General features: G+C 33.6%; 2 protein-coding genes across 2 annotated transcripts; both read right to left on the bottom strand.

Moving 5' to 3' along the window:
• Positions 1-357: 357 nt before the first annotated feature.
• On the bottom strand, positions 358-16,906 carry LOC146148492 (DNA primase large subunit-like). Its single transcript, XM_083388612.1, has 13 exons — positions 16,767-16,906; positions 16,059-16,159; positions 15,883-15,992; positions 12,984-13,078; positions 10,432-10,552; positions 9,587-9,739; positions 9,435-9,515; positions 9,216-9,356; positions 8,690-8,872; positions 5,638-5,764; positions 4,165-4,316; positions 3,120-3,189; positions 358-1,576 (listed from the first exon to the last, which is right to left on the bottom strand). The coding sequence occupies exons 1-13, from the start codon at positions 16,838-16,840 to the stop codon at positions 1,395-1,397; spliced, it is 1,590 nt and encodes a 529-aa protein (XP_083244738.1). The 5' UTR covers positions 16,841-16,906; the 3' UTR covers positions 358-1,394.
• On the bottom strand, positions 16,907-17,707 carry LOC146148491 (non-structural maintenance of chromosomes element 1 homolog). Its single transcript, XM_083388611.1, has one exon. The coding sequence runs from the start codon at positions 17,674-17,676 to the stop codon at positions 16,975-16,977; it is 702 nt and encodes a 233-aa protein (XP_083244737.1). The 5' UTR covers positions 17,677-17,707; the 3' UTR covers positions 16,907-16,974.
• Between the last annotated feature and the right edge of the window lie 1,083 nt (positions 17,708-18,790).

Raw genomic sequence — 18,790 nt, 5'->3', positions numbered from 1 at the left:
TTGATGACTTTCCAAATGACATTGACTACAAACAAGGTTTATTTTTAAAGAGTAAGTCTTGTAGTTTACATTTTTAATTTTCAGTGAGAACACTCTGGGATTAGATCTTTATAATATGGCTTAATATTAGTATTAAAGATTTTCAATTTATTGGAAATAGGACAGGCATCAAGGCATTTTGACCTTATAAAATAATCCAGGTGTAACTTTATAAAATTTCCATAATATTTAAAACTATTTTGAAACTTATGTTCTACCGCAGGAAGTAAAATTTCGAAATTGCTTTCTTAATCAACTTAACTACCACAAATAGAAACATACAACAACCGTTTTAAACTTTATTTTAAAGTGGGAAGAAGTATATTCAAACGCTTGAGTCAAAACACATGAAATATCAGTGTAAATGTTTTATTTTAATTAATCTTTGGAAGCGTTATTAAAAATAAATTTAGCAAAACAAAACGAAACACATTTGTCCATAGTTTCGTTTTGCAAATACGCAATTAAAAGCCCTTAATGTTTTCTAATCCGCTATTATAACGGGGTGCAATTTCCAGGTTTTGACGCTTAAGATAATTAGGAAGTCCGTAATCCAAAGGATATAATACGTCCAATTTTTTGCACCCTTAATCATTAATCGCACTTATTTCCTGATGCTGTCTGTTGTCGATGGACATATATTTCGTAGATAAGCCACTGAATTGTTTTAGGTCTGTTGGTGTGACGCAAGTAAACAAAGATTGTGGAGCACTGGGCTATACTTATTAAATTAAAGGATCATCGAGTAATTTATGTTGTAAAATGCGGTGGCAGAGCACGAAAAACAAAGAGTAACTTTAAGGACTGGCGAAAATTGTTTACGTAAATATTGTATAACAATTGAAAGATAAACTAATTATTATTTATTCAAACACAAGCTGAGCTTTATGGCTGTGGACAAGCTGCGATGCGCAGAGCAAACACAATTTGTGAGTTTGTTCGAAGTAACTAACAAGGTTTCACGTATAATACTCTTTATCCTCATTCACGACAAGTAAACACTAATAAACAAAATGAATTGATTATGCTGGCCAGCAACTGAGTTAAGGCGACTCCTAATGGAGTGGTTGGAAAACCAAGCCAGGCATAATGAATTTACATACTTGTAGTTGTATGGGTCGTAAATTACAGATGCGACTGAATTGTTTTTCGTAGAGTGGTTGCCATAAACCACACGAAAAACAAACACTCGTGGATCATTGTCATACAGCTAGACTAGACATATTTGGCCTGTCGCGTACGACACCCTTATATTATTTCTATATATCATAGAAATAAATTAAAAAAGGGTTACGGTCATTCGGTTTTCCCACGCAACTGTATTCTTTCGTGATATATGTATAGTTAAATCTTTGTTATTCCGCTGCTTCCGAATATTGTAGCATCATATGATCAAGTTCAGCATCTTCAAGTTCATCATTTGCCTTTTTTCCAATCACTTCGTTTTCCTGGTCTTTCTTTAGCGGAGTCGACCAAGTAGGAGTGTAGCCAGGTTCCTGCTTGTTTCGGTTCGCACCCCGAGCTCGGGGAAGCTCGCCTAAAAAATAAAAAACTGACAGAAAAAATGCCACGTATAACCAATAGAAAAGATATCGTGTGAAAACTTAAAAACTGAATATGCTACAATACTTTGATTTAATCAATTGAGGTAAAAAAAATTAGACCAGTGGGGTAAAAAAACGATTTTAGCCAACTTGTCTGAATAACTTTTGTTTTTAGCAACAGAAGTGTCATTTTTAATTCTAATTTAGCTGATGAGTCTACCTATTCAATCACAAAAGAATTTTTATATTTATTATAAATTTAAAAAATCTGTTTTTTTACCCTGATGAAGTGGCAAAAAAAGAATGCCGAAAAAAAAACAACAAGTGTACATAGGGATCATTTATAATAACCTATAGGAGCAAAGTAGCGTACAGGTTTGACTTCAATTGAAGTACGTAGACCAAAGATACACTATAAAAGCCAAAACAACACAAATTGTCATGACTACAATAATTGTAAAGAGGAGTTTAATAAAAAAAAAACATTTTTTGTAATTACAATGTGGAACCCCGAATTTGCAGCAGTTCAAAAACTTTTCAGCAATTTCTCCCTGGTTAATTAAAACTGTGCCTTTCCACAGTTAGTTAGCACTGGCCAGTAGTGGTTTTCGTAGTACCCAAATATATTAAATTACCTCAAATTACAAGTTTTAGGATTTTGGGCCAGTCCCAAGACAACCTGGAATTATCTGCTTTTCTTCTTTTAAAAAAAGAAAATTCTAACGTGGCCTTTATTTTATCCTTTTCGTAACAAAGAATCCTTAAAAACTTGCCCCTATGCTATCCGCCAAGTCTTCTATAATCTGCACTTGTTTAGGTTTTGGGACACTTGCTATATTTTCTAAAAATACGTTTTCTACTAAGGTAAATTTATAAAAGGTTAACATCTCCAGGTTTGGTTATGTTCCCTGAAGTACGTGCTGTTAGTTGCTACCTTGGTGTGTTTAAGCATATGGTCTACAAACAATAGTCAATTTAAAGCTTTAGTATGGGTATATATTTGCTAGGCATATTTAGTTCACTTTCTGAACCTAAAGATTACAAAATATAACTATTGGGTAAAAAAATGCATTGGTGGAATGAAAAACATTGTTTTTTACCCCATTACTATAGAATCGATTGAGGTAAAAAAAAATATATCTGTAAACATAAAAACAGTTAGCAAAGTAAGGTATTTTTTGTTTAATAGATCAATGTTATGACACAACACAGAATAAAGACCATTGCCACAAACTTGGTTGTAAAGGAATTACACAAAAGTTTCTAATGGTCCGACTTTTTAAGATACAAATTTAACAACTGTTGTTTAAACCAGCATAACATTACTCAGCGAAAAAATAAAGATGGTTCATCGCTTATTGGTTAGGCTAAGACTGTAATTTTTACCTGAAAAAGAAATTAATACAAAAAAATTACTTTAGGTGTGATGGCATTGTTTTTTTTTTGCTCAACATTTATTAAACCCCAAGTGAATATATATTTAACGTTCCACTGCTTTAGAGCTTAACCATAGATTTAAGTTATATCGGCCTATACCCTTTAAAATTCGCTGACTTTCATCGAAGTAGTTATTAGGATGAGTAACCTGAAAAGATGAATCATCGAGCTGAAAAAAATAGAAAACAAAAATGGATCAGAATAATTAGACAAATATAAAACAAGACTATAGTTCTGCTGCGCATTATTTTAGCTAATATGTTTGACTAATATAATTTATTAAACTAATAAGTGTTTAACACCTGCTTACCAGTTCAAAAGCGTTTTGGAAGCAAAAAATCGATAATATAATAAGTCCTTGATAACAAACTAAAAGACGACTCAAACTCCCAAAACATGAATATAAATCTACGGAAAAACTAGAAGGTTACAATTAACAGTTTTACTAAAACTAGTGGTTCACAACTTTGGGATCGCGATTCCAAAGGGAGACGCAAGAGTTATCTGGGGGTCGCGGTATGCTATTTTTCAACGGTTTATAATTCGGAGATTTTAATTTCTTATTGTAACATTATATTCACATAATGTTTTCTTTATTTAAATCGTGCATAATCCTAAAATAAAACCAGCGTTTTTAAAAAATATTTCATTTTGAGATATTATTGACTTTTGGTTTATGTGTAATAAAATAAACTGGAGGGTTACGAAAGGTTTTGTGGAATAAGAGAATTTTGTTCCGTGTCGCTAGAGCAAAAAGGTTGAGAACCAATAATATGAACCAAGGGTTCTTAAACTTTTTTACCGCGGACACCCTAACATTTTTTTGCACAGCGTGTACCAGGGTGAGCATGAAATTTTTACAGATGACGTCATAATAAAATAGACTTTGTAAGTCTGCTGTTTTCAAGTCGAAATATGTGAAATTAAAATCGAGTCTAAATACAATCAGTGTAAAAAACTTTTTTTAAATTAAACGCTTTTCTTTGAAAATTCATCACTTTGAAATAATACACTAATATTTCAATAGTCTTTATTGACCACCTACAACTAGTATACGTACCCCCAAGATGTCTATGGACCACAGTTTAAGAACCCCTGATATAGACTATCAAACTAAGTTTAATAAAAACACATTTTGCTATACTTTGTGCGTTGATTCAAAATATTTTTGACAAGCGATTTGGAAATGTTGGCCTTTCACTAGTTCGACGATTTGCTCAATCGTATCGTTTGGTGTCTTGTAGCTTTTCAGCTTCTGACGTAACAGGTCTGGCGACGTGTGTTTAAACGGACAACCTACAAAAAATGCAGTATAGAGCACATATTATAAAACGGTAATAGGTTAACTTGATGAACTGTTTATGATTGCGCATTCTTTGGCGATTACGTTTGGCAAGTAATTTACAAAATAACCTAATTACAAGTCAAGTGTTTTGCAAAAACAACAGATCAAGACCCAGTCCAAGTCCAAGTCTTAACATAAGTTGTCCAAGCGAAGTCCTAGTTCAAATCATTCCTAGAGCAAGTCAACTCCTGGTCAAATCATTCACATAAAAACAAAACGTTGAAAACTATCAAAATTGGTAAACTCGCCCGATTAGATAAGCAATAATTAAACTAGGGTTGGGGATTTGACCGGTCAAATACTCGTCAAATACTAAACACACTATAAAAGTGCAAATTAAGTTAAGAATAAACCTTGATTTTAACTTTAAATAAATATATGAACGTTTTTGGCTCAAGTACAATGGTTTGTAAAACAAGAACAATTATTTTTTGACTATCAATAAGAAATTTTGCAAAACCATGCCCATCTTGCAAGCTATAGCAGTATTGTTGTAATTTTTACCATTACTACAACCACCAAGTTAAGCCAACGAGTTTTTAACGAAATTTAACAACAAGTAAATGCATCAGTAAAATAATATTTTTACTTCTCGTCACAACTTTTGTCTCTATCTGAATTTTCTAAATCATCAACAGGATCCACTGGAGACGAGGGATTTGGTTCTTCTAAATTTCTAAGTAGCCTAAGATTATGGTATACCCCAACTAGTGTTTCCTTTTATGACAAACGCGATTCATCATACACGTGTATTTACAAAATAAATCTACTTTGCTATTACAAACACTTTGTTACTGCCAGAGAACATGTGTTTACATCAGGTAAACTCTACGATTTTATATTTGAATTCTTCAAAAAAGTTACAATCAAGATTATTAAAAACTCAAATCACAAAACAACCCTTAAAAATTTACATTATTTGAATCCAATATGAGTATTTAAAAATAAAGTGCGGTCAATTGACAGGCTTGCCAACCCTAAATTAAACTAAAATAAATAATGACATACAGCAAGCTTATTGTTTTACGTGCAAAAATTTAGATAAATAACCCAATTTTACAAAAAAAGTGTTAAAGGATAACACGTAACTTAACCCTTAACTTAAGTACAGTATTTGTACAAAAGACTTTAAATCAAGTCAAGTCATTTGAAAACAGTAACTTAACGCTTTGAGTAGCAACTATCACCAAAACCGACTGTCTATTGCTGTAAAATAATACTTACCTAAAGGTATTGTTATATTTATACTTTTGAGCAAATATATGGCATTACCGTGGTGATCTTGTGCTGCTGGGGGATTTTTTGTGATGACGGTCATACAGCTGTAAGGCGTATAATTGGTGCGCTTTCCTTCCTTTCCGTAATTATGTCGAATGTTGTATGCATATTCCTTTTCAAACTGAACATACACTTATCATAAAATATTGTTTCATTTAGGTGTTTAACAGTTATATATGCTTTTAACATATATTTATGTTCTATAAATGACTACATAATAAAAAAAAAATATTGTTTTAGATAAAAATGTACAACAGTTACAGCGTTTTAGGTACTGGCGTATCCAGAGGGATCGGGGGTTCGGACCTCCCCTCACCCCATTTTTGTAAGTGGTATTATTGTTTTTTCGTTTTTGTCAGTGTCTAACTCACAATCCGACACGATAAAGTTTTTAATGTTATTGGGTCACGCGTCGAGAAACCACAATCGAACGCAAAACGCAGTTTTTTGTCTCCTATTGTCACAAGGGTCAACCGTAAACAACGATTTCTTTTTCGTTATTCGTCCAGGCCGGCCAATTAGTGAGTATGTATTCGAGGACAATTAAAAACACTAAGTCAAACCTTCTTCATTTCTCTAAAATCGTTGAATTAGGCGCAGCTAATGTTTCTCGCTGTTCTCTGTCTGCGCAAGTATCCGATGCAATGGCATTTTTTAACCAGATTCTTTTCAAGAAGTTCTAACTTCAAAGGGTTGTCATATTTTGAAATGCGAAATCTCTGACAAATTTACCGCGGCTACATTGATTAAGTCCAGATAAGGGACCTAAAACAACCTCCTGAATGACGTCAAAAAGTTATGTTAAAACGTGGCGTTTTTTTATTAAAAGGTGGAAAACAATGGCGTGCTGCGTGAAAAATGCCTTTGTATATAGTTTAAGTTGCACAAAATTGTTTCGATGGTGCGATGAGACGTACGGCGCATTCTGACTAATCCGATTTTAACCAAAAAGGGCCAGACATACGTTTTTTATCAGAACTGATAAGCGATTTTATATCCGCGCTACCTTTGCATGAAACTGAGATATATGTGACTGGGTTTCAAACTAAACTTTTCGCTTCCCATTTAAATTCTAATTTACATTTTCTATTAGAAATAAGTTTTTTAAGAGCTTAACTTACTCAGCTCGAATCTTTAAAAGAGATAATGTTTATTATAGCAACTCGGTTAATAAACAGCAGCTTGGCCAGATAAAAGAATTGTGTGTAGCCAAATATTTAGACTTTAAACAACTCAAAACAAATGTGTTATCACAGTAGGTTAAGCGGTAGACAATTTATGTTTACCTGTAACTACAAATTTGATCAGTGTTTCCAATAGCGCATTTTTTTGGCGCATTTGCGCAAAAATTTGGGCACTTGCGCACTTTTTTTCACGGAAGTGCGCAAGCAAAAAAAAAATTAAAAGTTGTTTTTTTTACTTTAACCTCCAGTCGTCTCCTAAAGCCCAGATTATCACTATTTTGCAAAGATTAGTACATATTATACCTTATGTACCCCATTCTTACTAAACGAAAGTTTCAAAAAAGTGCCCAAATTAGTTTTATCCGAGCTACGTACGGAACAAAAAGTGCCCAAATTAGTTTTATCTGAGCTACGTACAGAACAAAAAGTGCCGAAATTAGTTTTATCTGAGCTACGTATACGAGCAAAACAGTGTTCAAATTAGTTTGCTTTAAGATATATGTGGAAAAAAGTTGTTCTTAACTATGGGAGGAGCTCCCCCCAATTTTTTATGGTTGCATGTTACGTCTGGTGTGATTTCTGCCTATATTCGGTGTCTTATGCTTTACTTTGAAATTACACGCATGTGTAGTTTCACCCGATCCGTCAGGAATTATTGCAGTTCTACGCTGTTTTTAACGCTTAAATGCTGTTTTCAACGCTTAAAACCGAGGTCGGCAACCTACGGCCCGCGGGCCAGATCCGCCAATATAATTCATCCGGCCCGCCGCCTCTTTGACAAACTATTCACGAGTCTATTTCAAATACTTTTTGACTATTCTAACTACGTGAATGCAAAAAAATTTCGCGCTTCGCGCAAATGATCTTTCTACGTACGATTGTTTACGTTTTGATGCTGTCTTTTAAACTCGATCAGCGCCTCGTTACCGTTGCGCCGTTAAAGAATGCCAAGTATTTTTTAAATTAAAGTTATCAACTTAAGAAAAATGCGTAACCCGTTTAAAACTTAAAAATGCTGACTGATAAAACCGCTGCACTACGCGCGATAATTACCTTGGCCATTAGGCGGTTACACCGCGTTACACTTGAATAAGTCCAAGCGAAATCACGTTCTCTATGGGAGAAATTAATTAAGATTATTGCGACGCCTCTCGTGCTCTCCCGCGCATATTGCTCCTCTCCATTTCAACAAAAACATCCGTTCGATGGACAAAGCAAGCAAAAAAGAATTATAAAAACGCAGTTGACTAAAAATAGTGAAGTTAAAAAAAAAGGTCTACCGCGTATCTAATACATTTTTATGTTGGAAATTTGGGCATTTTGTGCACTTATTTTCCGCTTGTGCGCAAAATTTTGGGCACCTGCGCACATGGTAAAAAATCAGAGGGAACACTGTATTTGATAAAAAAAGGTATATAATCTTGCTTGTTTAGGGTTTGCCATCATATAACTTTGAGTACAAAAATGATGATTCTAGTAAAACCAATATCAAATATTTCACGGTCTTGGTTTAGTTTTTCGCCTGAAGTTAACGATTCCACACTAAGCGGCTTCGCCCGCTGGCACCTGGCAGGAATGACGACGACGCACTGTTACGGTTCGCGTTTACTGGACGTCAATTGGCTCTTTTTGATTAGTTTTTTTCCTAATAATGACGTGATTAAAATCACTATTTTATGACGTCATTGTTCAATAACGTCAGACGGAAAAAGGGAATACCCTTACCACCCATCTTTAAAAATCCCCACCCCCTCTTTTTGGATACGGGTTTTAAGTACCAACATTAACAAAATCTAACATATAAAGCGAAATATTTTAAGTTTGTTTAAATTTAGTGTGTTGATTTATATTTTAATACCTACTTTATCTACTCCAATGCCCTTCCCCATTTCCTGTCTCCAAAACTTTAAAGAATCCTCAAGTGTGACTCCTATACCTTTCAGAAAAAGTCCATATTGCATTCTACCCCAATGCCGTAGGTGGTGAACATCCTTCAGTGCACGATGAGTTTCTCGCATACAAAGTGGGAAGGAAGTAGTTGACAACTACGATAAGGTATGGTTAAGTTTGCTGGACTAGTTTAAAAAACATATAAATCTGAGATAATACTTTAAAAAAACATTCTAACATTTTACAAACCAATAAAAACATAACAAGTAACTCAAGAATTTTTTTTTAAGTTAAAAAAAATATATATCAAAGCCATAACATTTTACTAAAAGTTTTGTTTATTTTCAGACATTTTGGCAACTATCAGTGTAAAAAAAAGTTACGGTTGTATTTTATTTCCTAATTTTGTTATAATCAGTGACTTGAAACTTGTATAACTGAATTACGTAAATATTTTTGTTTTTTTCTGTAAAAAAAATATTTTTTCTATAAAGTTACTTCATCTAAATCCTTTATTGATACATTTCCCTCATTCTTCTTAGGGTCGTAAGCAGTAGACAGCGCATTTTGATTGAATGAGCGGAGTATTGTAAGTAATCTGTCATCTTCTTCAAGTTGGGGAAGAGATCTTGAAGTCAGCTAAAGTTGGATAACTTGTATTAGCTTAGATAAAATTAAAAAATAATCCATTAATAAAACACATAAATGAAACTTTACCGTTAAGGCTTTGGATAAATGTTCTCTAAACTGGGTGCTGATTATTGATAAAAATTCTTTTTGGGGAACGTATGCATCACCCTGCATAAATACAGAAATTTTGTTTATCTATTTAAAAACTTGAATTTCACACAAAAATCTAATTTACTTACATCCAGCAGAAATACTCTCCGGCCGCTGACAAGATTTAAAACTTCCTCAAAAGGGACCCGGTAGAAATTACTTTTTTCAACAGCTGCCTCTGTCATTTCATGAGTTACCTTGCTTAGACTGGATGACAGTCTAAGTTTTACTTCTTCAGAAATCTAAATAACACAAGGTCAGTTTATAAACAATCATGCCTAATGTTATATATTGCATATCCTAAAAAGTGACACAAAAGTTCAAATAAGTTTTAAGAAAAAGTATAATTTACAGTGCAAGCATAGTCCATCAACATCAGTAGTTAAAAGTCAAACAAAGAGTTACAGGACTACCAATTTAATGACTACACAACTGTCAATCTAACTGAACTTTTTAGCAATATCCTTTTCAGGACATTTAGTCCTGTTATTTTAGATTATTTATTGTATTTTAAAAGCAGGGAGTCAAACTATTTAACTTTTCTGGTTAATCAAGTTTTTAGAATCCAGTTAAGTTCCAGTTTGGGTTGAAAATTTTCTGGTTGAGCTTCGGCTTGACTATTTTATAATGTTCATGTTTGAGTTCAACATAAGTTGTGTTATACCTAAGACGATGGGTCAATAAAAGTATGGAATAATTATATATATTTCATTTAAGGTTCTAAAACCTATTTTTGTAAGTTATATGATAGTAGTACCACAAGAATAAAAAAATGTTCCAATGTCAAACCCAAAATCAGTTACAGTTTTGGGTTATTGGGTATATATACATATATATATATATAAACTATTTATGCTATGTTTTCACAGTGAAAAAATAATAGTAACTTACGTAAAACCCACCAAGGCATTCAAAATAAAAAAAACCTAATCACCGGTGAATAAAATAGTTTGTTAAGGTGAAGAAAGTCCTGAATACTGGCCAATCCTTCCCGTAGAAAACGAAACTTGAACAAATCCAACTCTTTTTCCAAGAACCATCTTCTAAGCTCTTCACTAATTAAAAAGCAATTAGTTATTTTGCTTCTAATTGGACAAACAGTTTAACCCAGCAATGTTTAACAGACAACTATCTATATGTCATTGGAGCAATTAGTAATAAAAAAATATGGGTAATCACTGAAGTCCTTTCTGGATCGTGTTATGCATATCTTTTTTATTAAAGGAATGTTTTGGACTCATTTTTAAACTGATTGTTAAATTTCATTACTGCATTACTTCTGTGGGCCAAAATAACTCAGCTAAACAAGTGTTTTTTCCACATTTCTATTTTGACAACAATAGCAGGAGTTTATATATTGTATATAAAGAATTATTGTTAGATTTAGGATTTTTTTACATTATCAATTAAGCGTACCCATAAAAGAGAGGGAGAGAGAGCGGTAAACTTCATAAAGAATGTTCTTTTAACACAATGCTGAAGTTTCTGATGGGAAAAATGAAACCTCAAGTACTGCCACTTGCAAATTTACGTATCACAGGTTGATAACTAGTAACCATACAAAGATGCCAACTTTTGCATTTATTTCAGAAGACAAAACCTCACAAACACAATTCATGCTGACATATATACCATACTAATACAACCATCTGTGGGTCTAATATAGCTTCATGTATTTATATTGAATAGGTTGTGACAGTTCTCTACTTGTAATCCAAGGGTATTGTTGAATTCTTTAGAGAAAAATATGAAAATACTTTAATCCCAGTTATTTTAACGTTTCATCCTATGGATTCCCTTGACCTCTATTTACAAATCAAATGGAGTATAACCTCTTTTAAAAGTAGATTTTACGTGATACATTCATGTAAGTATTAAATCTTTCTAGTGGCATTTTAATGAAAATATTAGCGGGGCATACTTAATGAAAGCTCATAGAACAGTGTCACATATAATAAGGAAATTAATTTGGTCAAAAAGTGCAAGGTTAATATTTTGCTATGGATGTACAATAAACTGGCACTGATTAGTCTTTCCACTTGCATAAATGTACATATGAAAATTGGTCATAAATTTTAACCATCAGCTTAAATGCGTGTTTAATTGGATAAAATTGACAATATTTTAGCAAACAGTGCTCCGTAACTTGTGGCACACTTGGATTTTAAAAAAATGGCGGGATACTAAGAACAAAAGTTGACCCTTATTTTTCAATAAACATACAATTGCAACATAAGTAGTATATCACCGCCCACAGCATACTCTTTAGTAAAAAATAATTATGAATTTAATGGTTTTGAATCAAATTTAAAAAAAAAAGAAAAACTTTCCATTCTATATATCAGGGGTGTTCAAATGGTTTCTGCCATGATCCACCACAGTCAAACCCGACAACATGGTGATCCACCAAATGCGAATAGTAAACATATTGGACACGCTTGCTTTATTTACGTAAATGTACCCTACAACATATTGATAACTTTGTAAAAGTCAAAAGTGAAGTGTGCTACAGCACCAAGATTGTTACAGTGAGAAAAATGATCAGTTGGTTTAAACCAGGGGTAGGCAACCTTTTTCTAGTCGCAGGTCCACACCAAACTCAGAAAGGTCTTTTGTGGGCCCCACAAAATGTTAACTGAGAATCGTATTATTAAAATGTTAGAACAACTTTTAATCAGGCAGACCTCGGATCTCTTTTTACACCTAAAGGCGTAGTTAATACATTTAAAGAGTCAGTAAAGTGTTGGCGCAAAGCGCGAAAATAGGCGTTTGTTTGGTTTAAAATTCGAGCCAAACGTCGTCATCCATACTACTAATGAAAAGTGTAACAAAACTACTTTGAAGAAACGCGATAACTTTAATTGCTAATCTTGTTTAGTTTTTGTTAACCTTTCCAAGTCAGGGCGCACATGGCGAGCGCGATATTTTTTAGGTATACCTGCAGTCCTGCATTTCTTTAAAAAAAAAGTTTTTATTACATTGCCGAAAATAAAAAATGTTAAAAATTAGATGTCCAATATTTTTGAATACGTTTTCTGTTAACGGCAACGAAGCGATCTAGTTAAAAAGACAGCACAAAAACTTAAACAAGTTGGACGACAAAAGATCATTCGCGCGAAGCGCGAACATTTTTCGCACTTACGTATAGTTAAAATAGTCAAAAAGAATTCGAAACGGACTCGTATCTAGTTTGTCAAAGAGGCGGTGGACCGAATGAATTACATTGGCGGGGTGCATCCTTAGCATTTGGGATTCTCGTTCTATGTTTGATTTTTTACAAATTCATCAACATTGACAATTGTCATTCAAATAAGACACTGTAGAAAGTTTATTTTTTCAAGGCTACATTAGAAGATCCGCACAAAACGTTGAAAAGATCCGGAACCGGATCGCGATCCGCCATTTGAACATGACCGCTATATATAATACCTAGTTATTCTACTTTTCACTTCAAAATTAAAAATAAAAACAGTACAATGGGCTTACGATCTGCAATAAGCCAGACGCAAAATGAAGTGAGAAATATGGTCACGTTTCCTCCATTCCAACTCCACTTCACTTACTTCACTTTCACAGTTTGTCTGAAAAACATAGCTAAGAAGTTTTATATACTGATGAGAACAACCAAAAATGTAGCATCAAATTACATAGAGGCATTGTAACAAACCCCAAACTGGTGAAGTACTTATAGCCTTTTTTATGGTTCAATCCTTGGACATAAGTCACTTGGAGAATAATGTGTTTTTAAAATTAATTGATATACACATATGACTTTATAATATAACTTTGTAATATCATCCTTGTTGTAAAAATTTTACAACATCCTATCCCAATTTTTTTCATGAGTTTGATTGACATTTACTCAACTCAACAGGGTTGTTGTGCAACTACAATAACCATTTAAAAAAAGTAGTTCACATAAACTGGTCTGTTAAACAAAGGCTGACATACAACAAATCTGTTAATAGGCCCTTTTATATTCCTATTTAGCTGTTTTCTGCATGCATTTGATGAAGTCATGTTAGTGTATAGTATAGGCCTACACACTAATCTTAAACTTTTGCACGACCCTTCAGTTTGGAAATCTCTGTTTTAGAAGTGACTTACAATAACAATTTTCTAAACCTTTATTCATTCATGAATTTTTTTTCATTTCCTGAAAATGGGCGTGTTGACGCTTGACGAGAAATCCAGGGCATCTAAAAATGCTCTGCACACCCATGTTCGGCAGTGGCACCTATGCTAAAGGTATTATATTTAACAATCCTTGCAAAGTAGTTATCATGTAGGCTCAAGGAGATCCCTGGAGTTGGAAATTTAGTAAAAAAAACACCTTTTAATTAGTATTTTTGTTTAAGGACTTCAATGAAAAAGTGTGCCCAAAAATAAAAAAGTGCTTAGCGCGAACACTGGCACTCATATAGAAGGCAGGTTAAATCATTGGTAACAACATTTAGGTGAGACACAGATGAAGATAATAGCTTGGAGATAATTTTATAAAGTGGTATTTCACTCAGGTGAGTGCCGATTGGAAGACACTTGCTAGACTGACGAATCTACATATCATTTTTTTAAGTTGTATACCTAAAGCAGGGGTTCTTAAAACTTTTAGCTGCATACACTTTTGACTTGTCTGCATGAATTGCATACCCCTCAACAATAATGAATTTAAGACAAAGCACATGTTTTTAGGGTTATAAGCTGTTGTTTGGTCTATCATCAATAGAAACATAAACTTTAGTCAAAATAAATTGTTGACCAATTAGTGTGAAAGTGACGAATTTTAATAAAGAATCTTGGCTTACACTTATCAGCTCGACAGTGCATAACTGAAATTCGTTACAGTTACTTTAGTGCAGGGGTGGGCAATTATTTTTAACCGCGGGCCACATGAGAAATTTAAAATGTTGTCGCGGGCCGGGTCAAAAAAGCGGATCTCAAATGCACGTAAAATATGACGTCATACTACGACGCTAAAAAATAAATAAGTTAACGAACTTGTTATTACGTTAGGAGTTGTGCGCAATTGTGCAATTTACGTCAAATTTAACACAAAGGAAAAATGTGACCATAGGCTATTTCAGTGTTTCTTAACCTTTATTACTTGGGGCGCACCTAAAGACATATGCAAATAGGGCGGCCCACCTTGCGAGCGAAGCGCGAATTTTTTTAGGTGTACCGGTATTTCTCTTAAATTGCCTGCATTTTTTTTTATTCTATAGGTTTTATATAGTTGCATATCTTTAAAGGGACTGCCTTTAAGACTAAAAACCTTATTTTGTCTATTTAAGTCTTGTTTCGATTAATTTTGAACTTATTTCGTGTTTAGGTCTTATTTAGACTATTTTAGATCTTATTCTGTCGTGGTTATTACTTCGAGTATGGCGTTATTATGTCGGTGGTCTCAATAGGTCTACTATGGTAGCCTATTTATAGATTAATTACTGATTTAGATAGTGTTGCTTTGTGGGTCTTATGGAGTTTTCTACTTAAATGGCTTGTGGAATCAATGAGCTAAGCTTAACAGGAAAGTAAAAAATATATGTTTTATATAATAGTATAATAGGACCTACATTATTTATTCCTTTTGCTCACGACGCACCTGGCAGCCTTCTGCGCCGCGGCGCACCGGTTAAGAAACACTGGGCCATTTTGTTTTAAAACGAAAATTTTAATTTAGATATAGAGGGGAACGTCAAGCATTGAGCACAGATAAAATATGTACATTGTTTGATATATTGGCATTTATCAAGTTGTGGGTCGAGTTGACTAAAAAATTAAGGTTAAATACGTAAAATTTTCCCACAAAAAACTTAACGTTTTTTAGCTTGTGAGGCTTTAAGTTACGGATGTGTTATACTTTGGTACAATGGCCATATTGCAAAGAAGGCATAAATCGGGAGAAATACACAACATGGCATTAACTAAATTAGGCTGACAAGCTACAGTACCCACAACAAAGCATTCTTAAAACTCATTCTTAAGATTAAACCATAATGACTCCCTAGGGCAAGAAAATAGTGTCAAAACAATTCCTGTTGTGGAATTCTTCATACCACTAAAATGTAATTGCCTGCAAACCCCCCAAAATTTCTCTATCCCAAGGGTTATGCATACCCCAGTTTGAGAACCCCTGACCTAGAGAATGTTTTTCATCAAGTGATACACTTTGACCAAGACTAATGAAATCTTACAAAAAGTAATATCTTTAAGCACAACTTCAGGGTGTTCTTAGTAGTATTTCAACACTTCATTAGCAGTACATGTAAATTGTATATTAATTTGTTGTATTGGAAATTTATATTTACATAAACAATTATTTTTGTGCAACATTTATGCATAAAAATAATTTGTTAAACTTAGCAGAGTATAAAAAATTTTTTACCGTTTTTAAAAACCCAGGATATGATTTCCGAAGAAATTCAGTAAGCTTGTCATTGTAATCCTGACTGTTTTTGACAGCAGTGACTGCAAGGGAATCCAAGTAGTGAAGCACTAAAAATTGTTATTTTATTAACTAGAAGCATAAAAGAACAAATTAATAGGAAAAAATTAAGATACCTTTTACTCGTTCGTAAGCAAACGTTTCAAACTCTTGTAATGTGATATTGGCAGTGGGAGGGTCATTGTATATCATCAAGCCATGTGGGTAGTTTTCAATGCTATATTAAACATATACAAATGATATTTTGATATGTCTATATAAAGTTGCGCCGAAGCCGCAATTTTTTTTGTAACGTAAACAAATAAATAAGAGGCATAAAGTACAACCTGGGGCCTGGGGATGCACACGTTTTCTTTTCTTACTATAACACTCTTACATAGACAAGCTGTTTTTGGGCGAACTCGTGTGCGAACCTGCAGCGCAACATCAGATTCAAAAGTGCAAAAAAAATTCTTTTTAAACTGGGAGAAATTTTTAATATAGACTTTTCTTTAAATAATGATATTTATTATTCAATTTAATAGAAATTGTTACCGAGTCACACAGTCAATTGCAACATGCCTAGCAGATTAGTGGATATGGGCTGAATAGATATGCTTAAAACAAAGACACAATCATAGCAAAAAAAGGCCAAAGTTTTCGCGAAGTTCTAATTTTACCACATAGTGATTGGCAAGCAATGAACTAAAACATCTACAACTAAGGGTCTGATATACCATTTCCTTAATAATAGGTTAAAAACCATAGTTAGTTAAATCAAATTATTAAAAAGTCATACAGCCAAAGTCACTTAAATGACCTTGAAAATACTGGACCTGAAATACCTTATGTTTGAAATGAGCCTGAGCCTTCTATCCCGTCTCTTAAAATTATGCTTGGGTGTTCCTCCAAACTGCATTTTTCATTAACATATATATGCAAAGGCAAAACAATTTATTCAAAATAATATCCTACAACTTTAAACCTTAAAATGAAAAGACACAATTCCATGTACACAAATTTACAAAAAAGAAAGGGTGTAGTTTTTATTGATTATGACCAAGGGGCACAACAAGAAACACATTTTTTATCTTTATTTCCAGCAAAGAATATTTGAGCACAATAGTTATGCATTCTGACATCACAGTTTATACACTTTTTACCCTGAATTACTAAAGTACTACATAGTTTACAGTTACTTAAAAAACCTTCATATACATCAAGAAGGTACTTTTCAAGCTCAACTATACTCCTTGGCGTCAAATATATAATGCCATCTTTGTCGTAAAACCAACATTCATCAATATATTTCATCAACAAGCGCTTTGCATCAACCTTGGATATTTTAGGTGTTACAGTGTCAGCCAGATTTAAAACATCAATAGATGAAACTGTTCCAACAGTTGGCGGTGTATCCGAGTGAATTATAAGTTCAATTATCCTGCGAAAATATTCCAACTCAACACGTGTAAAATCACCACCAACAACTAAGCGATTCAAGTCACTTTCAACTTGACTTGCTAAAACATAGAAAATTTCTCCTGTATCTTCTCTTTTTCCATTTCGAATTTTAAGATGAAATATTTGAATTTTGTCATTAATAACTCTAATAAAATACTGCAAGTCTCCAGAAAAATGAATATCACAAATGTTGCAGCTTTCTTCACATAAGCGCATGCAATCCAGTTCCGAAACTGTTCCTCGATTCATTAAGGATTGGAGAAAATACACATGACATTTGTTATAAACTGCCATCTTATTCAAAATTATGTTTTACACAACCACATCCTTAAAAAATTAATCAGATAAGACACCAAGAAGATATAAGTTTTATATGGAACATAGGCGCCGAACTTTCAGAACCCCAGGGCGTTTTTTTGAACCAGTGCATACTTATTACCAACAAAATGTATACAACAGGTCTCGCAAACCTATTTTGCAATTTGCGCATATTAGTTTTAAAACAATGCGTATGTCACGTAATTTTGTCAGAATAAATTGTGCTCGATCTTGCATTAAAATGACGAAGGTTAGTACTAATCTAGTTTTGAGCAGCATTTTGTAACTTGTTATTCGCGAGCGAAGGGAGCGCGGATTTTTGGATTATACCGATATTACCTGGTCAAATTTTAGGGCGTTTTGGCGCCCTGCAAGAAATTCAGGGTGTTGAAAAATGCTCTGCACATCCACGTTCGGTGCCTATATGGACTCCAGCCATAAGAGAGAAAAATAAAATCAACAAAGGAATAAGACCAAAATAGGAATAATACCTAAAAGTCATAATAACGTTTAAATCAGAATTAGTCCTAAATCCGTCAAAATACGAGGTAAATGGTAAGAATCAGGCCTATAACCTTTTACCTAAACCCAAACCCCACTCCGAAGTAGATCACTAACTCCCCTAATAATTTAAACCCTCACCCAATTTTTAGCCCCTATCATTATCCCCCACTAACACCAAACAGTGGAATACAATCAATCCGGTGCTAAAACAGCAAAGCTAAACTAGGGCGCTTAAGTGTTGACACTAAAACTGCTGCTGCCAGACCAATGGTCGCATATCGTCCCATACCCTCTCCCTTCAGTTCCTAGTATATTTTGGCCATTTAGGCCTAAATCCGGTGATTTAGGACTTATTCCGACAAGTTTGGGATTATTCAAACAATTTAGATATTATTCTTTCATTGATATTACTGTTTATTTGGCTTTAGCAAGTCGTTGGTTTTAATACTATGGTATTATAGAGTAGACTATTCTGCTTTAGATATTGTTGCTTTGTAGGTCTTATTATGAGTTCCCTCCTATATGTTAAACAATTTTTATTACTTTAGCCTTGCAGTCTCTGATTGATGTTTTGTACCATGATGTG

The sequence above is a fragment of the Ascidiella aspersa genome, chromosome 4 (assembly GCF_963924565.1).
Source record: "Ascidiella aspersa chromosome 4, kaAscAspe10.2, whole genome shotgun sequence".
NCBI classification, from domain to species: Eukaryota; Metazoa; Chordata; class Ascidiacea; order Phlebobranchia; family Ascidiidae; genus Ascidiella; species Ascidiella aspersa.
The sequence above is the reverse complement of the archived record's forward strand: the minus strand, read 5'-3'. Positions and strand labels throughout refer to the sequence as shown.

Excerpts from the sequence above, each read along its gene's own strand:
- LOC146148492 (XM_083388612.1), bottom strand. The coding sequence starts at position 16,840 with ATGCAGTTTGGAGGAACACCCAAGCATAATTTTAAGAGACGGGATAGA. Across the intron at positions 16,160-16,766 it reads AGGCTCATTTCAAACATAAG|CATTGAAAACTACCCACATG; the intron begins GTATTTCAGGTC and ends TGTTTAATATAG. Across the intron at positions 13,079-15,882 it reads ATCCTGGGTTTTTAAAAACG|ACAAACTGTGAAAGTGAAGT; the intron begins GTAAAAAATTTT and ends TATGTTTTTCAG.
- LOC146148491 (XM_083388611.1), bottom strand. The coding sequence starts at position 17,676 with ATGGCAGTTTATAACAAATGTCATGTGTATTTTCTCCAATCCTTAATG.